We start from the raw sequence: 16,333 nt of genomic DNA, 5'->3' as shown, positions 1-16,333 counted from the left end.
TTGAAACCATTAATTATTTTTTTTACATACTTTAAAATGGAAATTGGGGCAAAAAATTATTATCTTGATTGATATGGGACTAATAAAAAGCTAGGAAAAAAATTTTAACCCTCAACATAGCGTTTTAGGGGGTGGTAGGGGGAACTAAAACTTTAATTATTTTTTTTACTTACTTTAAAAAGAAAATTGGACCAAACGGTTATCATCTAAATTAATATTAGAACAATAGAAAGCTAGAAAAAGAAAATCAACCCCCAACATAGCGTTTTAGGGGGGCCAGGGAGGACGGAAACGTTATCAATTTTTTTTACTAACTTTAAAATAAAAATTGGGGCATGAAAATATTATCTAAATTCAAAGTCCACTAATAAAAAGCTAAAAAAAAAATTACGACCCTTAACATAGCGTTTTAGGGGGTGAAAAGGGGTGAAAAAGCGGATTTTAGACAATTTAATTTTTTTTTCTATCTTAAACTCAAAATTAATCCATGAAAATATTATGTAAAATGATAGTCGACTAATCAAAAGCTAAAAAAAGAATATCAACCCCCAACATAGCACTTGAGGGGGTGGTAGGGGGGATTAAAACTTTAAGTATTTTTTTTACTTACTTTAAAATGAGAATTGGGGCATGAAAATATTTTCTAAATTCAAAGTCAACTATCAAAAAGCTAAAAAAAAAAACTACGACCCTTAACATAGCGTTTTAGGGAGTGAAGAGGGATGAAAACGCGGATTCTAGACAATTTAATTTTTTTTTCTATCCTAAAATCAAAATTGGGACATGAAAATATTATCTAAATTCAGAGTCGACTGATTAAAAGCTAAAAAAGAAATATCAACCCCCAACATAGCGTTTTAGGGGGTGGTAAGGGGGATTAAAAGTTTAATTATTTTTTTTACTCACTTTAAAATAAAAATTGGGGCATGAAAATATTTTCTAAATCAAAAGTCAACTAATTAAAAGATAAAAAAAAATATCAACCACTAACATAACGTTTTAGGGGGTAGTAGAGGGGATGGAACCTTTTTTTACATACTTTTAAATGAAAATTGGGGCAAAAAATTATTATCTTAATTGATATGGGACTAAAAAAAAGCTCTTTATTGTCCCTATATTAAAAAATAAATTGTCTGAAATCTGCGTTTTTACTCCTTTTTATCCTCTAAAACGCTATGTTAGGGGTCGAAATTTTTTTTTTACCTTTTTATTACTTCTATATTGATTTTAATAATACTTTTTTGCCCCAATTTCTATTTTAAAGTTAGTAAAAAAATAATTAAAGTTTCCGTCCCCCCTGGCCCCATCTAATACGCTATGTTGGTGGTTGATATTTTTTTAATTGCTTTTAAACAGTCGACTATTAATTTACATAATATTTTTATGCCCGAATTTTGATTTTAAGATAGAAAAAAAAATTAAATTGTCTAGAATCCGCGTTTTCAGCCCTTTTCACCCCCTAAAACGCTATGTTAAGGGTTGTAGTTTTTTTCTCAGCTTTCAATCAATTAACTTCTAATGTAGAAAATATTTTTATGCCCCAATTGTCATTTTAAAGTAAGTAAAAAAAATACTTAAAGATTTAATCCCCCCTACCACCCCCTCAAACGCTATGTTGGGGGTTGATATTTTTTTTTTAGCTTTTAATTAGCCGACCATTATTTTACATAATATTTTCATGGATTAATTTTGAGTTTAAGATAGAAAAAAAAATTAAATTGTCTAGAATCCGCTTTTTCACCCCTTTTCACCCCCTAAAACGCTATGTTAAGGGTCGTAATTTGTTTTTTAGCTTTTAAATAGTCGACTATGAATTTACATAATATTTTCATGCCCCAGTTTTGATTTTAAGATAGAAAAAAAATTAAATTGTCTAGAATCCGCGTTTTCACCCCTTTTCACCCCCTAAAACGCTATGTTACGGGTCGTAATTTTTTTTTTAGCTTTTCATTAGTGGACTTTGAATTTAGATAATATTTTCATGCCCCAATTTTTTATTTAAAGTTAGTAAAAAAAATAATTAAAGTTTCCGTCCCCCCTGGCCCTCCTAAAACGCTATGTTGGGGGTTGATATTTTTTTATTGCTTTCAATCACTCAACTATTGATTTACATAATATTTTCATGCCCCAATTTTGATTTTAAGATAGAAAAAAAATTAAATTGTCTAGAATCCGCGGTTTCACTCCTTTTCATCCCCTAAAACGCTATGTTAAGGGTCGTAATTTTTTTTTTAGCTTTTCATTAGTGGACTTTTGATAATATTTTCATGCCCCAATTTTTTTAAAGTTAGTAAAAAAAATTAAAGTCAAATCCCCTGGCCTAAAACTATGTTGGGGGTTGTAATTATTTTTTTAGCTTTTTATTAGTTGACCTTTAATTTAGAAAATATTTTCATGCTCCAATTTTCATTTTAAAGTTAGTAAAAAAAATAATTAAAGTTTCCGTCCCCCCTGGCCCTCCTAAAACGCTATGTTGGGGGTTGATATTTTTTTATTGCTTTCAATCACTCAACTATTGATTTACATAATATTTTCATGCCCCAATTTTGATTTTAAGATAGAAAAAAAATTAAATTGTCTAGAATCCGCGGTTTCACTCCTTTTCACCCCCTAAAACGCTATGTTAAGGGTCGTAATTTTTTTTTTAGCTTTTTATTAGTGGACTTTGAGTTTAGATAATATTTTCATGCCCCAATTTCGATTTTAAGATAGAAAAAAAAATTAAATTGTCTAGAATCCGCGTTTTCACCCCTTTTCACCCCCTAAAACGCTATGTTAAGGGTCGTAATTTTTTTTTTTAGCTTTTTATTAGTGGACTTTGAATTTAGATAATATTTTCATGTCTCAATTTTCATTTTAACGTTAGTAAAAAAAATAATTAATGTTTCCGTCCCCCCTGGCTCCCCCTAAAACGCTATGTTGGGGGTTGATATTTTTTTTTTAGCTTTCAATTAGTTGACTCTTAATTCAGATAATATTAAACAGGCCCAATTTTGTTGAATAACAAAAAAAAAAAAAAAAATAAGCGCAGGGCACCCGACACACCATATGTTTTCAGGTCCAATTTACGTTTGGTGGCCAGAGTGGCGGCCAGCTTCAGCGTCATAAAATAAGAAAAAGGATATCTTAGTAAAAATAAAGAAAAATTAATTTATCCGAAAATACTCGTAGCTACCTCGAAATTTTTTTACCGTAGATTTACCGATGTAGAGGGATGAAATTTTGGTAGGGGGTTAGAATTACATCGATAACAATTACGGTAAAAAAATTTTAAGGTAGCTACGAGTAGTTTCGGAGAAGTAAATTTTTTTTCTGTTTTTATTAAAACGTGTACCTCAATTTTACCCCCCACAACACGACGTGGTTCCTAACCCCCTACAAGAATTTCATCTCTCTACGTCGTGTTTTAGGGGGTGAAATTAAGGTACACACTATATTTATACAAAAAAAAGTAATTTCTCCGAACCTACGCGTAGCTACCTCGAAATTTTTTTTCCGAAATTATTATCGATGTAATTTTAAGCACCTACAAAAATTTCATTCCTCTACGTCGTGTTCTGCGGGGTGAAATTAAGGTACACGTTCTGATATAAATAGAAAAAAAAAAATTTCGCTGAAACTACTCGTAGCTACCTCGAAATTTTTTTACCGTAATTGTTATCGATGTAATTCTAACCCCCTACAAAAATTTCATCCTTCTACGTCGTGTTCTAGGGGGGTGAAATTAAGGTAAACACTATATTTATACAAAAATTTTGAGGTAGCTACCGGTAGTTTCGGAGAGTCTAATTTTTTTTGTATAAATATAGTGTGTACCTTAATTTCACCCCCTAGAACGACGATGTAAGGGATATGAGAAAATTACATCGATAATAATTACGGAAAAAAAATTTCGAGGTAGCTACGAGTACGCTAGCTATAATCACGCTAAAAGAACGCTATCCTTAGCGTCTATACAAAGGACAGGTATTATACCGTTATGATACTGGTATTCTATACCGCTACAGTGTACCGGTATTTTATAGGTAAATTTCTTCTCTTTTATTCTCTGCAACATCTTGGTAATATGTACTGGTATTTCACCGGCAATATAGCTTTACTAGTTCCTAGTATATTATACCAGTATTGTACTAGTATTATACTAGTAGTAAAATCCACTGCCATTTTGTAATATTCTGTACCAGTAAGATACCGGTATATAGCTGATACAAATTCCTAGTGGTACGCAGTGGTTATCTGGGTAGGCGATGCGCAATATAGTAGTATTAAATATATGATGGCGTTTGTCAAATTTTTTTTATATAGATTTCACATACAAAAGCTCTACAAGCGCCACCAGTAGAGGAAAAAAGCCCTAAATTGTAATGCCCTGTGAATTGGACTGCATGACTGTACCAAACATCTAGCAACTCTGCACGACACGTAGATTTATATTCATCATCGTCCACTTACTCACATACATACTTGTTAGTATCCAAGTTTAGTGCACCGTTTTTATTTGAAACCTGACTACTCTTGATATTACGATAATCGAATCGATAGTCATTGATTTCTAATAATTATTAGGTATTCTTTGATAAATATAAGCTACAATTGATCAACAAGGTGATTTATTATTTGTGATTTATAATTCATCTAAATATTAATGGGTGATTTCATTCTAAGTGGTCCAGTGACTTTCCAGGCACTTTTAGCTTTTTGAAATCTTTAAAAATGTTGTTCTTCTACTCGCATTTTTTGAAAAACAGTAAAAAAAAAAAGTTGTGAAGTTCAGAGCTTGAACTTATCTGAAGTGGGAATATATTTAATTCTTGTATCGAACATGCTCAAGTAGACAAGAAAATATCTTTCAGTTATTATATATTGGATGATTATGCATGATTATTATGATAAAATTTGTTTATGGTTTTTCAGGGTTGTGACGAAAATATATAAAATAATGGCAGATGCATCAGCAAAATGTGTTAAAGGTGATGAAGAGTTAGAAGTTGACACCAATTATAAACCACCACCAGAAAAAACGATCGATCAAATTCTTGAAACTGATAAAGAAGATGAAAGTCTAAGAAAATATAAAGAAACATTATTGGGTGAAGCTAAATCGGGAGGAATCATTGTTGGTAGGCTCATCGAAAAAAATCCAACAATTTATTTATTCCAATTATTTAATGATAATATTCATATTTTTTAGAGCCTGATGATCCAAGAAAAGTCATTGTGAAGAAACTAGCACTTTGTGTTCCCGGACGTCCTGACATGGAACTTGATTTAACTAGTGACATATCTTATCTTAAAAAGCAAACATTCGTTATCAAGGAAGGCGTGAGTTATCGAATCCGCATTGATTTTATTGTACAACGTGAAATTGTACATGGTTTAAAATATGTGCAAAAAACCTATCGGCTTGTTGTTCCCGGTAAGTCACTAACACTCTAGTTCGGATGAACATTGAATGTGGCGTACCTACTTTCGTATATTATTAGCGAAGTCTTTTCTAGTAATCCTTGGCCTTTTGACTTAATATTTTGATCATTGTATGTTTATACAATAACTTTTAAAAACGTTGACGTTTCGTTTTTTTTTTACGTATTCACAGATTGTCGTGTTTAAATCTATAAATGGATTTTTCTGGGAAAATATACTTTGAATTGAAAAATGATTCAAGTAATAGTTGTAGAATTTCGAGAAAAATTTTTCGAATAAAAAGTGTTAGTTTTGATGTTTTTTTTGCCGTACGCATGCGGACTTGTGACTATAGAGCATAATAGGGCCGGTTTTGTAGTCCATATGATGAAACCGGCCAAAGAGAGGCGCGACAGCTTTCATAGTTTCATGTAAACCATGTACAGTATTAGCTTAATTATATCTCTGTTCATGGTTTACATGAAAGCTGTCGCGCCTCTCTTTGGCCGGTTTCATCATAGTTAAGTTAACATTTCATAGTATCCTCATTTTTACCATTAGATTTTTTTTTTACATTTTCGACATTGTCGAACTTGTGACTTATCTCACGGATTTGCGCATGCTCAGATCGCTCAGAATTATGTCGGCCATGTTTACAAGCGAAATGTTGCTTGTCGTGAGTTTGAGCCCAAAATGTTATGACTGAGATAAGAACGACTTTTCGAGAGAAAAATAATGGCTGCAACAGAATTTCGATATCTCGAATACTTTTTGAGATATCGAGGGCCAAAGATATCGAATTTTTTTTTTTTTGTCATTTTTTTTATAAATAAATGGTATATAAAAAAATTACCTTCAAATCGTTTTTCGTAGTATTTTTTACAAGGAATAATATGGATTAAACAGCAAGATCGTATCTTTAATATTTTTTTGAGATATTGAGCTTTAAAAGTGAAAATTATCGAAATTTTCCACTAATGTTTTGCTATTTTTTACTATAAATAAATTTTAAAAAAAATAAATTTATTGATGATTTTAGTAGTATTTTTTACGAGAAAATCAATGGTGATAATAGAAATTCAATATCTCGAATCGTTTTTAAATATTAATTATTGAAAATTCAAAATATCGATATATTTATAAAATAACGAGTTGTCACCAGAAAAAACTAGATTTCATAGTTATATTTGGACTTGGATAAAGAAAAATAATTAGTCGCTATAATTTTTACGTAGCTACATCTTTTTCCTTAGCTACATCTTTACATTAGCTAAATATTTTACTTAACTAGATATTCTACTTAGTCTCAATTATAGCCAAACACACAATACCTACATAATTCCATCAGCTTAATTTTTTACTTACTTACATCTTTTACTTAGCTACATATTCTACTTAGCTAAATATTTTACTTAGTTATATATTTTACATAGCTATATATTTTACTTAGCTACATATTTCCCTTTGCTATATCTTTCCTTTAGCTAAATATTTTACTTAGTCTCAATTATAGCCGAACACACGATATCTACATAATTTTACCAGCTTAATTTTTCCCTTATAAATATATCGATATTGAATCTTCTCGTGAAGTTAGTTAAACTATCGTTTTTTATTTTTCGTTATTAATTTTAATCTACGTATATCAAATCAGATATACTGAGATTCCAAAAATTTATTAATTTAATAAAAAAAAATATTTTCCAATTATTTAAACAATTTAATTTTTTTATTTATAAACTTAATAATTTATTAGACTGAAAGATTTACACCATAAATACTTAATACACCAGGACTTGATCACGGTATCTCCTAGTTGACATTCCAGAGCCTTACCTACATAACCACAGCAGCAATAATTGAAGACAACGAAAATTTGTTCTACTTGAATATTCATTCCAATCATGGCAAAAATAGTAATTTACATTTATTTTTAAATTATTTTTTTATTTATTAATTTATTAATAATTTTCCAAAAATATCCACACTTCGTTGACACGAATAACAGACAATTTCTAAAAGAATAGAGTTTTCTGCGATCACTGTTGAAGCAAAATCTATGTCTTTGTGACATTTTTGTAGGTCTTTAGTTTGAATATTTTTAATTTTACTATTAATTTCTTCATGGCGAAGTATTTTTGATAGATTAATTATTTATTTACAAAAAGAGCAAATTAAAATTATGTTTTCATGTACTTCAAAAACCCTTCCCACAATTTACACATGATAGTTCAGTTATCGAACTCTTGATCATTTTATTTTTCTTTTTTTTTTATTTCTGTAATGCATTTAAATATTTTTTCTTCAATAATTGATTGATAATTTATTATTAATGAAAAATTTTATAATTTTATAGAAAAGTTACCATGCTCTAGTTCGAATTTCGACGATTTCAAAAATACTCATTACAAACATTAAAAAACATTAAAAAATATTTCTATGTAGAATTTTTGTAAGACTATGATTTTTAGATTTGAACAAACCCTCAATAGAACTCTCCTAAAAATTCCATCAATTAATTTTAACTCTTTATTTCATGCAGTTTTATATTTACCACGTTTTGTAGATAAAATTAATTTCAAAACTGGCTAATAATTAGTTAAACCTGAGCTATTTGTCAAATGATGAACTAAAAACTATAAAATGAAAAAAAACGAAAAAATTTGTTGATTTTATTAACGACAGAAAAAAACAAAAATAAGTGACTGCCCTGACGGAACGGTGCAACCATTTTTCTTGGTTCATTAATGGTTATTTGTTGATTTGGTTCAGTTCAGTTTATTATAAGCTTAATAGCCGTTATTTAGCTGTTCAATAACTCTATAAACAGTTGCATGTTGCGCGATTGCAACCATTATCAAACTGTTTTCTAACAAATTATTAATGGTTATTTCAGGTTTCCATAACCGTTTAAACTGATAATTTTTTTTGGTTATTGAAATCAATTAAGTAATAGTTATCTGTAGGTTATCTAACAGTTACTATGAAATTATAGGTTAGCATAGAAAAGATCATGATTATTTTCACAAAGAGAAATAACATGTCATTCTACATTATTTAATGAATTTTTGGTATCTTCGGTAAAACAATCTAAATATTATTTTTTTTCTTGTAAATTTTAGATAAAAAATATATAAACGTTGTTTTTTTTTAAAGTTTGTTTTGTACATTTCACGTTTTTTTTCGAACGAGACCTACATTATAAAAACAGAAGATTATCGTACAAAAGTAAATGTATGTTTCACGTTTTTAAGATGTAAATTGTAAATCATTATTTGATAGAAATTACTTTGACAGTGTAAAATCATTATAGACAAAGTAATGTAAGCTTCACGTTTTAAAAATTTTGAATTCATATTTTTAGTGTTCCGTAGGACACTTATGTTTTCGCTTTTCTGTGACTTTTTGTTATTTCGAGATAAAACGTGAAGTCCTGAATCGAAGTGGCTTGTGAGATGCTCATTTTCTTTATTTTTATTGGCCAAAAGCAATCGTCATATTTATTTCCAATTTTGGGGCCTTATCAGATTTAATATGCCCATTTTTGGACATGGCCCAATTCCAAATATTGACCGATCAATTCCGGCAATATTTTAATCGACGACGTTTCATCTGTAGACTCTACGATATTTTTTTTAAATTTTTCAATCGTTTATTTTTTTTTTTATTCAACGATATGTAGTGTCACAAGCTGTTTTTTTACAATATTTTATGAACCGCTGAGAGCAAAAATAAAACAACTGAGCCCCCCTCAAAATGCCTTACCCGGGATTATAATAATAAGTACTATTTTTTTATAGTTCTTGAGGATACAAGAATACGTTTTCGTTGTTTTTTGAAAATTTCGATTATTTTAATTGTTATTAATAAATGAATTTTTTGCTAGTGTTAATTGAAAAAAATGATATCTATTGATCTGCTAGAAGGAAATAAATAATTTTTATACAGAATATTGAAAATAAACCGATCTTTTTAAAAAAAATAAAATAATAAATTTAAATCAAAAATTAGCCAAAGTTATTAACAATTTTTATAAACAAATGGAAATTCTACTACTTTCTCCCTCTTTTTTTACATTTTTTCATTTTACCTTTTTTATTCTCCATTTCATTACGCAACTTTTCACGTTAAAAAAACTCATTAACATTAATATTTAAAAAAGTTATCAATATTTTTCTAGTGCGTCGCGCGACAATTGAGGGTCTGGATGCAATAACACGTTGAGCGCTCGAAGACATGAAAACGCGACGTTGTTTCGGTGAAAAATTAAAATTGAAAAATCGAAAAAAAAAAAAAATACAGTGATATATAAAACTAAAAAATATACATTTTCATTCAAGTAAATTTTTTTGTATCATAATTAGTTAATGCAATAAAAAATCTTTTTTTTTTAAACATATAACTCGTGATAACTTATTTAAAAATTAATAAATTGACTTGAAAATTTGACTGTAGCTTTATTATAGGCTCGCGATGGCAATAGTGATATTAAAAAACTTATTTATTTATATTGTTTAACTTTTTTTATTTATTGTATTGTGCTGATGGAAAATTTAATTTGTCTAACTTCGAATGAAAAAAAAGGCGAAGAAATTTTAAAATCGAGTAACTTGTCAGTGGCAATATTGTTGAGCAGTATATCAAGAAGTTTTATGCAAATTTTTGGGTATTTTTATTAATTATCTATTGAGTTATTAATTTAACAACAAATTGAGAGCCACCGTTAAGGCTTCGCGCGCAGTACTTTCCTTACTAATGGTCGCGCGACGCACTAGAAAAATATTGATAACTTTTTTAAATATTAATGTTAATGAGTTTTTTTAACGTGAAAAGTTGCGTAATGAAATGGAGAATAAAAAAGGTGAAATAAAAAAATGTAAAAAAAGAGGGAGAAAGTAGTAGAATTTCCATTTGTTTATAAAAATTGTTAATAACTTTTGCTAATTTTTGATTTAAATTTATTATTTTATTTTTTTTAAAAAGATCGGTTTATTTTCAATATTCTGTATAAAAATTATTTATTTCCTTCTAGCAGATCAATAGATATCATTTTTTTCAATTAACACTAGCAAAAAATTCATTTATTAATAACAATTAAAATAATCAAAATTTTCAAAAAACAACGAAAACGTATTCTTGTATCCTTAAGAACTATAAAAAAATAGTACTTATTATTGAAATCCCGGGTAAGGCATTTTGAGGGGGGCTCAGTTGTTTTATTTTTGCTCCTGAACCGAATTAGTCGATGTTAAAACAAATTTAGGTTTTTTTTTTTTCCGAAAACAGACATGATATTTTACGGGGCTGAAGTTGGCAGTCAAGTCAGCAGCGGAGGCAGGGGCGTGTTAGATGCCCGGGCCCCGAGCTTAAAAATTCGATAAAACAAAATTAAGTGATTGAATTAGAATAAAGAATAAGTAAATAATTATGAAAAACGATGTAACAAGATTTATCAACGCGCTAATTATAATTACTTAGTAATCTTCAACCTTTTATTTTATTTGAAATAGAAAAAAAAAATTCCTCAGTCTTTAAAAAGATTCAGTTAGACAAAGTAAAAACGTGGTAATTTTTTTAACGTTGGCATACACCTGTTAAAAAAAAAATCAAGTCGCTAGCCGTGGTCACTCGTGGTCAGTTAACCCTTTTTTTAATAAAAAAATTCCTGAGTCTTTAAAAAGGTTTAGTTGGACAAAGTTAAAGCGTGGTAATTTTTTTTAACGTTGAAATACACCTGTTAAAAAAAATCAAGTCGCTAGCCGTGGTCACTCGTGGTCAGTTAACCCTTTTTTTAATAAAAAAATTCCTGAGTCTGTAAAAAGGTTTAGTTGGACAAAGTAAAAGCGTGGTATTTTTTTTAACGTTGAAATACACCTGTAAAAAAAAAATCAAGTCGCTACCTGTGGTCACTAGTGGTCAGTCAACCCTTTTCATTTAAAAAAAAACTACGAAGTCCCCAAAAAGGTTTAGTTGAACAAAGTAAAAGCGTGGTAATTTTTTTAACGTTGGAATACACCTGTAAAAAAAAAATCAAGTTGCTACTTGTGGTCACTAGTGGTCAGTTAACCCTTTTTTTAATAAAAAAATTCCTGAGTCTTTAAAAAGGTTTAGTTGGACAAAGTAAAAACGTGGTAATTTTTTTAACGTTGGCATACACCTGTAAAAAAAAAAATCAAGTCGCTAGCCGTGGTCACTCGTGGTCAGTTTTACCCTTTTTTTAATAAAAAAATTCCTGAGTCTGTAAAAAGGTTTAGTTGGACAAAGTAAAAGCGTGGTATTTTTTTTCAAGTTGAAATACATATGTAATAAATTTACCACGCTTTTACTTTGTCCAACTAAACCTTTTGAAAGACTTAGGAATTTTTTGAAAATTAAAGTGGGTTAACTGACTACCAGTGACCACGGCTAGCGACTACATATTTCTTTTACAAATTTATTTCAACGTCAAAAAAATTACCACGCTTCCACTTTGTCCGACTAAACCTTTTTAAAGACGCAGGAATTTTTTCATTAAAAAAAGGGTTAACTGACCACGAGTGACCATGGTTACCGACTTGATTTTTTTTTACAGGTGTATTCCAACGTTAAAAAAATCACCGAGCTTTGACTTTGTCCAACTAAACTTTCTTAAAGACTCAGGAATTTTTTTATTAAAAAAAGGGTTAACTGACCACGAGTGACCACGGCTAACGACTGGATATTTTTTTTACAAATGTATTTTTACCTTAAAAAAATTACCACGCTTTGACTTTGTCCAACTAAACTTTTCTAAAGACTGAGGAATTTTTTTTTTATTTAAAATTCGAAAAAAGGGTTAAAATATCTAAAAAGTCCGAATGATTTATTAAAAAGCCCGGTAATTTATCCGACTCTAAAATACACCAATGAAAAAAATTCACTTGAATTGTCTACAACACATTCGTATTAATTTTGAAAACCCGGGGCCCCGCATACACCGTATGGAGCGCTGGTCTCTGAAATTTCGGCCGCTAACGTGACTGTCAACTTCAGCCCCGTGATATTTTTTTTTTACTTTTTGGGCCTTATTAAATTTAATATTCCCATTTTTCGACTGGGCCCAATTTCAAACATCGACCGATTAATTCCGGCAATGTTTCAATTGACGACGCTCCATCCGTAGACTCTACTATATTTTTTTCAAATTTTTCAGTCGTTTATTTTTTTTTTTATTCAACGATATGTAGTGTCACAAATTGTTTTTTTGCGATATTTTTTGAACCACTGTACCAAATTAGTCGATGTTAAAACAAATTTAGGTTTTTTTTTTCCAAAAACAGACATGATATTTTTTTTTATTTTCTGGGCCTTATTAGATTTATCATGTCCATTTTTGGACATCGCCCAATTTCAAATATCAACCGATCAATTCCGGCAATGTTTCAATCGACAACGCTTAATCTATCGACTCTACAATATTTTTTTTTAATTTTTAGTCCTTTATTTTTTTTTAATAAAAGAAAACACAAAGACAGTCATTTATTTTACAATAAAATGGAAAAACAAATCGAACAACAAGAAAAAAAATAAAAAATCCTACGGAACACTTAGGGTGCACCTTGGGGGGTTCGACTATATTTTTTTTATTAAATATTGCTTCGTGGCAAAGTAACAACATTATCCATAGAAGAAATGTAAACTTTGCCTTTTTTAAAATGTAAATTAATATAGACAGACAATTTACTTTTTTTTTGGATGTCAAATCGGTCTACACTTCTAAATGTTAAATTTAAACATCTTTTATGGATGATAAAATAGGTCTACATTTTTTTAAATGTTAATTTTAAAATTAAAAACAAAATGTTACTGTGATAAAAAAAAAATTATTTCAAAGAAAATATGTATTTTTTAATTCTTTGGATGATTGTATTTTTTTTTTTATATATAATTTTCCATGTTCGATTTTTTACCCAGAGCAACATGTTATTAACATTTTTTCAAGTGTTAATTTTATGTTTAAAATAAATTGACATCTTTTTAAATGTTAAATTTACATTTTTTCTAATTTTAACATTTTTTTAGATGTTAGAGATAAAAAAATGTTAATTTTCCATTAAACACTTGAAAAAATGTTAAGAAATACACATATACTAAAAACCGAGTTTTATTAATTGCGCGAAAAATTTTCATATGTTGATCGGTCAATTAATGAGTAATTAATTATAAACTTTACAAAAATTAGATGTGGCAACGTATGGCATGTTCAAACACACACACATACCCGCAATCCCATATATTGTATATGGAGCGCAGGCGCTTTTCACTTTATTTTTTTACAGTGTAGTCGGATTTCAGTTTTGTCTGTGACGTCAGAAGCGCCCCGCAACACCCGCAATGAATTTGTGCATAACCTCCTTAATTTCTCATTAATTGACCGATCAACATATAAAAATTTTTCGCGCAATTAATAAAACTCGGTTTCTAGTATATGTGTGATTTTTTTCAAGACTTTTTCATCATTTTTTCTATCCGAAAAAAAATGGTCGAAATCTCCATAAGAGCCAATGTTAAATATTATTTTCAATAATTAATTACAAAAAATTTAACCGATAAGAGAATAATTATATCGTTGTATTCAAAATGAAAAGATCTACTTGTGTACAAAATTTCAGAACATTCTCATTATCAAAATGAGAACTAACGGGGGGCTTATGAAATTAATAATTATGATAAATGAAATAATAATGCATCTTTTTGTCAATTCAGTTTTTATCTTATAAGACTTTTTTTTCTAAAATAATTATTCAAAGTTGACATAATTTAGAGAGGTTAAACATGGGCTCTTATATGAGAAGGTGTAAGAAAATATTTATCACAAGTTATATATTTGAAAAAAAGTATTTTGACCGAAAAAAAATTTTTCGTTTTTAATTTTTAACGCGTTAACTAATTGAGGGTCCGGATTCAAGAAAGGCCTGAGCGCTCGGACAACCCCAAATAACTAAAAAAAAATTTTGTGAGCCATCTAGACTCGCGGGTTTATTATGTGTAAACATCTTCGGCGTGTTTCTACGAAGAATTCCTACGAATATCTCGAATAGTTTTCAAGTTATAATATTTTTTAAAATTTCGATATATCGATTTTTTTTTATTTATTCATTTAATAATGGAAGTCGATTAAACTCATCAAGGAGAAAAAAAAATCAAATACAATTTTTTGATCGCGTGAATAGTTTTCGAATTATCGATATCTTTCTAATGTTAATGATAATTTTTTTTATAATTGATAATATAATAGAGCTAAGTAAAAAAATAAAGCTTGAAAATATAGCTGGTAAAATTATGTAGATATTGTGTGTTTGGCTATAAATATATAGCTAAGTAAAAAAAATAGCTAAGCAAAAAATATAGCTAAGTCAAAAATATAGCTAAGTAAAAAATATATAGCTAAGTAAAAAATATAGCTAAGGAAAAATATAGCTAAGTAAAATTATGTAGATATTGTGTGTTTGGCTATAAATATAGCTAAGTAAAAAATATAGCTAAGTAAAAAACCTAGCGACCAAGTAAAAAAAAACTTGGATATATTCATGATTTTCGAAAAAAAAATATATATTCGTGCTTAACAATACGCGACAATCAATAATTAGCAGTTTTTTTTTAAAAAAAAAAAAAATTTCGACTTTTTTTTTTGAGAAAAAAAAAATGTATACATTTTAAAAAAAATATCGATAATTTGATAACTATTCGAGATATAAAAATTTTTATTGGGCTTTTTTTTTAGCTTGGCGAGTTTTATCAATTGCCTTTATTAATATTAACAAAAAAACTTAATATATCGAAATATATAAGTTATTATAACTCGAAAACTATTCGCGATATCGAATTTTTTTATGTTGACTTTTTTTTTTACTTGACGAGATTCATTGATGGCCATTATTAAATTCGAGAATTGATCATTATTTCAATAACTACACGATTTATCACCGATAAATAGCCGTTTTTTCCATATTTCAACTCCATTTTTAACCACTGCGCATTCGTAGGAATTTTTTCCGTATTTTTCCCGTAATCGTGAGAAAATTTTCTATAAAAACCGAATAAAAAAACATGTTGTCTCGGTTATGATAATATCTTCTGAAATTCTTCTGTACAATTACAATAATAATTTTCTCTTTCAAACTAACACATCAGTCATCAATGTCTATTTCTCTTTTTTTAAAACATAAAATTAGTCAATATTATAAATAAATTATTATTGTATAATAATTCAATATTATGTTTTGTATTCAGGAAATATTATTTTATATAAACAATAATAATAGGTATATTAATCTTGTAAATGAAAAATACTTGCATATGCATGTATATATATGTACAATATGAACTTTACTTCGCCTAACAAATGCAAGTATAACTAATAAATACAAATAAAATACTTGTATGTTAATATATACAACGGTGCATATATATATATAATAATAAATAAATTAAATATATAAATACGCGCATTTAAATTCATCTATACTACAGAACGGCTGATGGTAACGGTTACTGACCGATTACCATGGCGCTGCAAGGCGCAATGTAGACTGAGGGTGCGAACTCACGACACGCAAAAGTTTGCGTTTTTACATGGCTGCCATAATTCTAAACATGGCGCCTCCGTGATTTAATCCACCCGCTCGACAATGTTTAATTCACACGCGCGTTTAAATCACTCGAAATTACTATATATTGCCAAAATATCACTGAAAAATGTAGTTGTGTGTAATGTGTGTGTAGTGTATCTAGTATTCAAAGCTTGGATCATGGAGGCACCATGTTTAAAATTACGGCAGCCATGTTTAGAATTATGGCAGCCATGTAAAAACGCAAACAGAAAATGGATTCCTGCCCAGATCCGTTACCGGATCTGACGTCTAAACTCTATGTTTTTTCCTTTTACTCTAACCCAACCCGCGCCTAAAGA

At 28.9% G+C, this 16,333-nt stretch overlaps 1 protein-coding gene across 5 annotated transcripts in view; it reads left to right on the top strand.

The window, feature by feature from the left end:
• Positions 1-16,333, top strand: part of LOC122849256 (rho GDP-dissociation inhibitor 1) — a 36,647-nt gene that overhangs the window by 7,954 nt on the left and 12,360 nt on the right. The window contains exons 1-3 of one of the 5 annotated variants that reach the window (XM_044147926.1): positions 4,307-4,466; positions 4,915-5,120; positions 5,192-5,416. In XM_044147926.1, the coding sequence (XP_044003861.1) occupies positions 4,940-5,120; positions 5,192-5,416 (406 nt within the window). In that variant the 5' untranslated portion in view covers positions 4,307-4,466; positions 4,915-4,939. The other 4 variants (XM_044147925.1, XM_044147924.1, XM_044147928.1 and 1 more) reach the window with 4 other exon arrangements.

This window comes from Aphidius gifuensis, linkage group LG2 (genome assembly GCF_014905175.1).
Source record: "Aphidius gifuensis isolate YNYX2018 linkage group LG2, ASM1490517v1, whole genome shotgun sequence".
Taxonomy (NCBI): domain Eukaryota; kingdom Metazoa; phylum Arthropoda; class Insecta; order Hymenoptera; family Braconidae; genus Aphidius; species Aphidius gifuensis.
This window is presented reverse-complemented; position numbering and strand designations above follow the sequence as displayed.